The 10,460-nt window shown below is 39.3% G+C and overlaps 1 protein-coding gene across 10 annotated transcripts in view; it reads right to left on the bottom strand.

The window, feature by feature from the left end:
- Positions 1 to 9,656: 9,656 nt before the first annotated feature.
- ZNF638 (zinc finger protein 638) overlaps positions 9,657 to 10,460 on the bottom strand; it is a 134,201-nt gene continuing 133,397 nt past the window's right edge. For 9 of the 10 annotated variants that reach the window (XM_019827383.3, XM_011281226.4, XM_011281227.4 and 6 more), the window contains one exon: positions 9,657 to 9,977. In XM_019827383.3, the coding sequence (XP_019682942.1) occupies positions 9,912 to 9,977 (66 nt within the window). In that variant the 3' untranslated portion in view covers positions 9,657 to 9,911. Of the gene's footprint in view, positions 9,978 to 10,119; positions 10,247 to 10,460 lie in introns of all 10 variants that reach the window. The other variant, XR_002154905.3, reaches the window with a different exon arrangement.

Genomic DNA, 10,460 nt, shown 5'->3' with positions numbered 1-10,460 from the left:
CTTTTATCATCATGTATTGTTCCTTATTGTCTCTAGTAATACACTTTGCTTTGAAGTCTAATTTACCTGATATTAATATAGTCAGTCTTTTTGTTTTTTAAATTAATGTTAGCTCAGTTTTAAAGGTCAGTACCAATTATTCTAACAGGGTCCCAATAAGAAATAGATGGCACACTGATAGGTAACCTGAGGGACATTTAATAAAGGACTATTTATAAAGGTATGGACAAGCTATAGGAGAACCACAACTGGTACTTCAGCACACAAGGACTAGAAACACCAGTTATTAGTTACTAGAACCAGACGGAGAGTCCTATAAAGAATGTGACCTGGATGTAAACATTAATCTTCGGTTGAAGAACAAAGCCAGAATGAGGTGATCCTTCAGGGAACCAGGAGAAATACCTTGACCTCACTTCCTCTGTTCAATCTCCTGCTCTGCTCAATTGTTCAAATCCAGTTAGAAGTGAGGAGCATGGGGTCCACACGGGTTAGCCTCTTGGGGCAGAGAGCAGGATGGAAAAGAGTGGAGAGTGAATCTGGCTTGGCAAACAGAAAATATCTAACAGTTTCTAACCTAAAGGACTCTGAGCTGATTAACTTTTCCTTTGGATTACACCTCTAGGTTTTTAAGATCTAAATTTTAGGGAGAGAACTATAGTAACTAAAATCATCTAAAAATGGAACTGGCCATAGTGGAAGCACCCAGAACCTGGAAATACTCCTTCAGTGAATAGCCAGTGGTGGGAATGTCATAAAGAAACTACAAACATTTAAGGACTGCCCTTGGGAACCTCTGAAGTTCCCCTCAGCACCAAGCTTCTGCTGTTGAGAAAGCCACAACAAAGTAGACTAAAAACCCTAGTTAGTGTGGAAGTCCTAAGAAATCAGATGGGAGTGCAGAGGAAACAGATTAGGGCTGTCCCTGGGGGCACGACAGAGGCACTGTGAGGATGTTTGGGGCATGGTGGAAAGATGAACAAGGGCACGAGCCTACTGGGCACTGGCCACAAATGAGTAAGAAAAGCAGCAGTATCACATTATACAAAAAATGGAAATTAAACGGTTCTGTGCCATCAGCACTGAAGTAGATGGCATGTATAAATGGGACTTCACTTACAGGGGATTTCATCTCAAAAACCTCTGCAAATTTTCTGACCATGCATTAAAGTTTAAATTCCCTAACTCAACACCAAAAGCCATATAAATTCAAGAGAAACCCTGACAAAATAGACTTAAAAACATTAAAGAAAGAGATTAGCTCTTAAGGACAGGAAATCTCAAGGTAGAGTGGCTTCTGTGTTCATTGATCTAGTAACATAAGGATGCCATCCTGGGCCTAGGTATGTCCTGTTTCTCTGCTTCACTGGCCATGGCATATATTTCTCCTAAAGCCTGGAGACCCATGTGGTGGCAGGATGGCAGCCAGTGCCTAGGGCTACCAAATATTAGAAATAGGGCTGCTTCTGTGTTTCTACAAAGGAGGACTCTCCTTTCTCAAGAGTGCTGGGCAAATTTCTCCTGGCTCAAACTAGAAAATCACCCTGGCAAGGTAGCTAGGCTTATTCTTGAGAGGAAAACCTGGCTAGGTATCACTTAACAAGACTCAACAGCTCAGAGCAAAATATGGGGCCATTTCTGTAACTGTACCTCAGTGCCAAAGTTAGAACCTCACCTTTGCAACCTCCCTGAAGTCCCTTGATCCTATCCTTCCTTGGCCGGGGCAGCTCAACATGAAGGGTTGCCTCAAGGAGGTGGTAGCCAACAGGTCTAAAGAGTTGGGAGGACTGAAAATGAAGAAGTCCCAGACTCCAGCGCCATCACAGTGCAGGTAACACTTGAGTGCAGCTTCCAGCTAGTCCCTGTGGGTAACTGTATGAGACTAGGCATCATTTCTCTGATCCTTAATATAGACTAAGATCAACTTAGGGGCTTACACAAACCTGGGGCCACAGGGCCATGGGACCATGTTCGCTGCCTTATGAGAGGTAGTGCCTTAGTCACATTTCCACCCAAGCCTCTGGCCAGTATTTACAAAAAGGCACAAGCAAACCCCAAGTGCCCTTCCTGGCCACCCAGAAGCCTTCCCTGGTAAGTCAGGATAGGCTCAGAAGGTTCCACTGCTCTATAGTGCTGTACTAAAGGCAGATCAATAGATACAGTCTATTTCATAAAAGCAAATAAAGGATACAGCCTGTAGAGAACTTAAAAATAGCAGAACTGACTACATCTTTTTATCATTGCCATTTGCTACCGGCAATTCTAAACAGTATTAGTGATAAAATATCCCACCCTACTGGAGACTGGAGACCACTTCCACCAGTGAGCTACCAGGGTTTTCTTACCTTATCCATTAATGCTTTTGCAGGTAACTGAAACAAAGTATTCCACACTCATTCAAGGAAAACCATCTTTCCTCCCTCTCTGATCCCCAAGTCCTGCCAATTCAGCTACATTGCTGTTTATTTATGAACTTCTCTTCCCTGTGACCCCAAGAGGCCTGACATGATGAGCAGAATGCTGGGGGTGGGGATTGGGTAGTGGGGGAGGTAGAATGAACATGGGTCTGGAGTAAGATTCATTGGCTTCCAGTCCCAGTTCTATCACTTACTAGCTGTGTGGTCCTGACCAAGTGACCATCTCTTTGAGCTTGCTTCCTCATAAATAAAATGCAAATTACCACAGCATCTATTTCCTAGAATTATTTTGAGGATTAAGTGAGAATGCTACAAAATCATGAAGGACACTGTCCAGCACATGAATAGGATTCATATTTTCACCTACTCCTAGGTTATGAGAAAAAACTACCAGCCACACTGTACTGTGTACTTTTTCTCAACCCTGACTCCAGTTCCAATGTCTAGTTTGAGAAATGAGCTCACCTTACGTAAGTGAAAATTCTTTACTTCACACAAGTTTTTTACATATCTACAGTAACTGGAGTTGTTTCCTCACAGGTTATATATATAACTTTTTGGTAAGAAACGTCAGTTTAACAAAAGCAAATCCTTCATCTCCAAGGTTTAGGGCCCAAGTAGAATGCAAAGATGCTGGCAGAGAGAGGATGTGCTAACCAATTAATTCCAGTTCATGCCTAACACTTCAATTTAATTGGAATGTATAGTCTACTGACATTTAATAAATTTACTGATATGGTTGGGCATAAGTCTACCATCTTTCTGTAAGTTTCCTATTTGTCTCTTCAATCCTTTATTCTCCCTTTCCTGTCTTTTTTGGGTTAGACTATTTCTTAGTAATCCATTTTAGCTCCTCTCTTGACTTTTTAACCATATCAATTTGCATTGAAAAAATTTTTTTTATTTTAAGTAGGCTCCACACCCAGTGTGGGGCTTGATCTCACCACCCTGAGATCAAGAGTTGCATGTTCCACCGACTAAGCCAGTCAGGCACCCCTCAATTTGCATTTTTAAATGGTAGAGATCCTTGACTAATTACAGTCTATCTTATTATACCACTTTAGAAATAATGTAAACTTGTAACAGTGTAATTCCATCTTAGTCTCTAATCCCCTCCTTTGTTACCATTTCTTTTACTTCTCCATATGTTAACTCCTGAGATCTATACCACTGAGTATTTAGCACAGGTAACGTTGTCAAGTTACTTTCTATGTTCATGTTCTCATGTAAGCCTTGAACAAGAACATGGTTTATATATATACATGCCCTACATATACACTTAAGTTCACCACCTACCTCATAAGCCTGTAATGTTTTGCTGATGGTTTATAGATGTCAGAGTAAAGTAGTAGGGAGTCCATCATAGCACCTTACTCCTCTTTTTTTATGAACTCTGTGGCAAAGAAGTTACCCTTTTCCCCACCTTTCATTTTAAATTTTTAGGTCTTCTTATAAAAACTACCCCTTATAAAAAAAAAATCCTAAAGTTTTATCAGAAGGTGAATTTCCCTTAGCTCATGGAGCTTACTGTAATTTATCTCGTTTTGTGACCAATAGTTCAGCATCTGGCAAATTTCCTTCTCCTAGGTTTATAGAGGATTCAGATATTTCCTAGCTCTCCTCTCCCTTCAACCTCTATTGTTGTTGTTTTCATTGGTTCCCCTTATAGATTAATCATTATAAAGACATAGCTATTAAAAACTGATTATCCCATAGATATGAATCTGCTTACATATATAAAAAACATATTGCAAAATGAACAGCAAGGAAGTTATTTGTATTAGGGAGGAAGGCAATAAGATAGAATAAGAGAAGCTACAATTCTTTGACTATACCTTGTTTTAGAAGTTTGGTTTTAGGGGCGCTTGGGTGGTTTAACTGATTGAGTGCCCGACTCTTCAGTTCAGGTCATGATCTCAAGGTTTGTGGGATCAGGCCCTGCAGCAGGGTCTGTTCTGGGGTTCTTCCCTCTCTTGCTCATTCTCCATTAAAAAAAATTGTGACTTCAGAACCATGAAATGCTTCATGTAACATAAAATTAAATTTTAAAATGTAGCCCCTAAATATAAAAAATAAAATAAAGAAATGAACCTCAATGGTAATCTACAAGGTAGCAGAGCTACTAAAGAACTATCCAGGTGACTAGAAAGCTCTGCAATTTAAATATATATTCTTCTTAGGATATACCCTAAGGACAAAAACAAAACTGAAAAAGTATTTTAAACTTTTTAATCACATTGTTGGTTGTGGTCTCAGTATTGTTTTTCTGATGTATGATACAGATAAGCAATTTTGATTGTTTAATTCCATCAATCGGAGGTCCTTGCGACTTACAATACCTGACGTTAAGACAAATCAATCTAGATTTAAGATGGAAGAGATGGGGCACCTGGGTGGTTCAGTCAGTTGAGCATCTGACTCTTGATTTTGGTTCAGGTCATCTCAAGGCTATGGGATTGAGCCCTGCATCAGGCTCTGCACTGAGCGTGGAGCCTGCTTAAGATTCTGCCCCTTCCCTCCACCCTTATGCTCCTCTCCCTCGCTCTCTCACTAAAATTAAAAAAAAAAAAGGAAGAAAGAAAAGGCATTCTATCACTCCCATAGGGGGAAGAAATCACTGCAGTTAGGGTGTTAGATATGAGTTTTCCCATTATCCATCCATCCATCCATCCATCCATCCATCCATCCATCCTCCATCCAACGATCGCTATACATCCATTCATGCCTGCATCAGGCTCTGTGCTGGGCATGGAGCCTGCATTAAGATTCTCTCTCCCTCTGACCTTCCCCTGCTTATGTGTGTGCTCTCTCAAGAAAGAAAGAAAAAAAAAAAGATAAATAGAAACCTGAAAGTCCTGTATTTGAGCCAGAAGAGTATAATGAATAATTTTATCATAAAAACAAAACACATATTTCCAAGCTCTGTCCACTGAAAAGCAACAACCACAACAGAAGCAATAAGCATCCTAAGGAGCCACTATTCCTTAAAGAAATGGCTAACTTCAGGTCTGGGGCAGAAAGTGTACAAGGTGAGCCTGCAATGTATCTATACATGGAGAACAAGGAATCTTTGAAAATTAGTAGTGTCCTGTTAAAAGGAATGAGGAGTCCTATCAAAAAAGGCCCAAACTATGACCATTTGACCATCAATAAGACTACTACTGCAAAGGTATGCAACATCCAGTATGTTAAAATTCAGGAGTTCAATACTTAAATAAAAGAACTTACCATAGTTGGTGGGTGCCAGCAACTCATCTTAAAAAAATGATTAAGGAAAAGCATCAGTATTTACCATGCTTGAAATCATGACCTGAGCTGAGATCAAGAGTTGGACGCTTAACCAACTGAGCCACCCACCCCTGTCATGCCTTTCCTTATTTTGAGAGAGAGAGAGATAGAAGAGGAGGGGCACAGAGAGAGAGGGAAAGAATACCGAGCCGACACAGGGCTCGAACCTATGAACCATGAGATTATGACCTGAGCCAAAATCAAGAGGTGGAGGCTTACCAGAATGAGCCACCTAGGCACCCCCTGCATCATGCCTTTCTTAAACAAACGACACCACTAAGTAACTAAAAAGCAGATGAGAGAAGTTTCTTTTTTCAGAAGAGTATTCCAGCTTATACAAGGAATATACATTAAAATATCACCATTTTGCAACCCTCAATGAATAAAATATACATCTAAACTTTATGCATCAACTGCTACTAAAATCCTAAAGAAAACAATCAGATACTTTGTGCCTCCTGATCAGGAAGATCACATCACCACCAGAAGCAGTCTTGACAAAAAGAAAAAGAACCAAATTCTGATGTTTCCATATTCAACCACAAATTCAAAGGATATCATAGGATAGAGGAATATACTAAAATTGCACTACAAGGCTGCAATCAACAAAATCGAAACTGTGAGGAACACTTCAGCAGTGTTTCTCAAATTATGTGAGGGATCAGCTTAATTTTTCTTTCCTTCCCCCACCCCCCATTTCCAATCCATCAGATTATTCTTTATAATACCAAACAAATAAATTAATAAATTAAGAAATGCAGAAACATACAAACCCCATTTTTAAAAAAAAAATTTTTTTTTTCAACATTTATTTTTGGGACAGAGAGAGACAGAGCATGAACGGGGGAGGGGCAGAGAGAGAGGGAGATACAGAATCGGAAAAAGGCTCCAGGCTCTGAGCCATCAGCCCAGAGCCCGACGCGGGGCTCGAACTCCCGGACCGCGAGATCGTGACCTGGCTGAAGTCGTACGCTTAACCGACTGCGCCACCCAGGCGCCCCTACAAACCCCATTTTAAAATTATTAGAGGTGCCTGGGTAGCTCCGTTGGTTGAGTATCTGACTTCAGCTCATGATCTCACAGTTCCTGAGTTCAAGCCCTGCTTGAGGCTCCATGCTGACAGCTAGGAGCCTAGAGCCTGCTTCAGAATCTGTGTCTCCCTGTCTCCCTCCCTCCCTCCCTATCTCTGCGCTCCTCCCCCGCTTGGGCTAACTCGCTCTCAAAAATAAACGAACATACATTAAAGAAAAAAGACCTATCAAAACAGTCACAAGGTATAGACTTTATTTGGACCTTGATTCAAACACAGTATATAATAAAATAAAAATCATTTATGAAACGTTAGAAAATTTGAACTGGATTTAAATAAGGGATATCATTAATGATGTTATTGGTTACATGAAAATAATCCTTATTTTTAAAAAGCACATAACGAAATATGTATGGGTAAACTGACATGCTGAGATTTACTTTAAAATAGAGGTACGAGTGGAGATACATATATTCAGCTTTGAGTTCATAATTATTGAAACTACATAATTAGTATATATGTGTAAATTATCCTATTTTCTTCAATATGCCTGGTATTTTCCACAACCAAATCATATTAAAACAAAAATTTTAAATCTTAAAAACTTGGCTCTCATTTTTTTTTCAAGAATTCAAAAGGAACAGTTTTGGAGAGGCAGAAAATTTCCACAGCATTCTGTGCCAGAAAGGGTAATAAAACCTAGAAATTTTTATTAGAAGTGGTGAATGCAATCGTTTATTGCTTTGGTGTCTAGATGATGAAATGATAGAAATTTTAAAAAGTACACTGCAATCAATTGTATCCCCCAACCAACTAGTAAGCAAAAACTGCTACATATATGATGAAGTATAGTGTGAATAAAGGATGGAGGTATTGCAAGGTTTTCTGAAAAAAGTATACAACAATTCTAAAATTATATGCAAAGAGTCTTTATTTTTAGAAAAACACAAAACTCTTTTGTATTTGGAACCCTAAAAATTGCCAGTCTTAAGAACAATAAGCAGCAGACAGGAACATGATTTACTAAGTATAACATGGTTTATATATGGTTTACTAACCATCAACACCTGTCACTAGGATGAAACAAAAATCATCCCTATCACTTTTATGCTTTAGGAGTTCCTTTTATTCTAATTTAGAATCCCAATTTCCATGTAACTAATTTGACAGAAGAGTTTCACACTTAAAATTTTAAGATTAAATTCCAAAGTTGAGGGGTGTCTGGGTGGCTCAGCTGGTTAGGCGTCTGATTTCGGCTCAGGTCATAATCTTGTGGCTTCCATGACTTCAAGTCCCGAGTTGGGCTCTGTGATGACAGCTCAGAGCCTGGAGCCTGCTTTGGAGTCTGTGTTTCCCTCTCTCTTCTGCCCCTCCCCTACTCATGCTCTCTCTCAAAAAATAAATAAAAACACTAATAAAGAAATTTTTTTAATTCCAAAGTTGATTCAGACAAGATTAAAGCTCTTACTATCTCTGGTTTTAAAAGCTTCAGAGCGGCCTAAGGAAAAGATTCTGACTATACTGCTTTAGCTCACTGGCACCTTATTCTCCAACCTTTTAATAGCTCTTCTCCATCTTACTACCTCATTCACCAATCAGGTTTTAATTACAATAGACAGATGGCATTCATAAGCTATCCCTCTCCCCACCCCATTCATTAGTCTATGGCATGTAGTAACAGTTTGTCATTTTGCTCAAGCTGTGGCTAAGCCTGAACTGAGTGTGCAGTGAATTTAGTGGGCAACAAAAAGTTGCTGCTTTTTGTTCCTCATTCTCGCTCACTGTGAGGTAATGTGCTGTGATGGGAGTAAGAGATCTAAAATAGTTTTTTTTTTTTTTTTTTTAATTTTTTTTTCAGCGTTTTTATTTTTATTTTTGGGACAGAGAGAGACAGAGCATGAACGGGGGAGGGGCAGAGAGAGAGGGAGACACAGAATCGGAAACAGGCTCCAGGCTCCGAGCCATCAGCCCAGAGCCCGACGCGGGGCTCGAACTCACGGACCACGAGATCGTGACCCGGCTGAAGTCGGACGCTTAACCGACTGCGCCACCCAGGCGCCCCTAAAATAGTAGTTTTCAGGCGCCTGGGTGGCTTAGTCAGTTGAGCGTCTGAGTCTTGATTTCGGCTCAGGACATGATCACAGGGTCGGTGGACTGAGCCCTGCATTGGGCTCTACACTGAGCGTGGAGTCTGCTTAAGATCCAGTCTCTCTTCTCTCCCTCTCCCCTACTCTGGTGCTCTCTCAAATTAAAAAAAATTAAAAAAAAAACAAAACCCAAAAAAGTAGTTGTTTTTCATTTCCTTCCATTCATTCTCTCTTATTAACTGGTGTACTCTAATCTTGGAAAAGTTACGAAATCTGGTATTAAAGCAATTCAAAGTCAGTGGGCCTATGTTTGAAGCATGCCTAATCTAAAAATTTACAGTACAGGGCTATGTCCAGCACCTAATAATCCACTGAATTATTTTTTTGCACCTTTGCAACTCTTACAAACATATTAAATACAAATTCAAATGGTTTAAAAAGCAACTGTATTATGGTCCACAGAAGTACAGGCTGCTTGGTCTTTGTAGTTTCAAGCTAATACTAAATGACTTGCTAGAAGCTATCTTAAATAGGTCCTGGCAGAAACAGATGTTACTTCAAGCAGAAAAAAGTATCTTCCTAACACATTAAAAGCTGCAATTTTACTTAAACTTACCTGGGTCAAACTTGCTGTAATGTTATTTTATCCAGAAAAAAATGGGAGTTTTAAGAAATCTTTGACCTATATATGAATGGTTGAAGCAAAGTGAAACCCTGCTATGCTATGACTTCCAGTAATACATGAAGAATCCCCAAACATCCTAAGTCACAGTGGTCTCCTGTCTGAAATCAGAGGCAACCAAGTCTTTAATAAAATCAGCCACAAACACAAGATGATATTTTAAATATACAGTAGGAACATTTATTTTAACACTTCTAAAAGATATTTCTCCATGCCTGATGATTTGATATAAAAATCAAACCCATCATACTTTCCCCATCAGTCTCTCCACATCAAGGGCAATCAGAAATTTGTACAACATGAATATTTGCTTCTGAAACAAAAATTACAAATTAATGATAACAAAAATACACAAATCAACTGGACCCTAAACGAATTTCTAATGAAGTCCTTCCCCTTTCCCCCAATCACCTAGAGCTTCTTTCTTCAGCCTCATTCTGCTCCTTTTCCTTTCTTTGCTTGGCCATGAACTTCTGTTAAAAGCAATTTGCAATATAAAATGTTTATTAGATGTAGCTTTGCTCTATATACAAACGTATCTAATATATTTCACTGAATTTACAATTTAAAAGAGCCTGATCCTACAAAATAAAGATTAGAAACACATTGCCTTACATTAACATTCTTTCCTTCCATTCACCAGTCATCTGATATTTATGATATACCAGGCATTATGCTTGGTGCTTGGGGATTCAGTGGTCAACAAGATAGGTAAGGCCCTTTATTTCATGGAGCTTACATTCTAGTGGGGGAAGAGAAATAATAAAAGAATAAATAAACCAGACAATTTTGGGTGCTGGTAAGCACTATAAAGGAAAGAAATACAATAAGGTAAGTGATTGAGGTTGACTCTTTTTGGAAGTGGGAGGGAGTTTTGTACTTCAGCTAGGTCTTTCTTAAGCACAGCCCTTTCTGGGAAGTTGATATTGGAATTCAGATTTAGCTAAATGATGGGG

This window comes from Felis catus, chromosome A3 (assembly GCF_018350175.1).
Source record: "Felis catus isolate Fca126 chromosome A3, F.catus_Fca126_mat1.0, whole genome shotgun sequence".
NCBI classification, from domain to species: domain Eukaryota; kingdom Metazoa; phylum Chordata; class Mammalia; order Carnivora; family Felidae; genus Felis; species Felis catus.
This window is presented reverse-complemented; position numbering and strand designations above follow the sequence as displayed.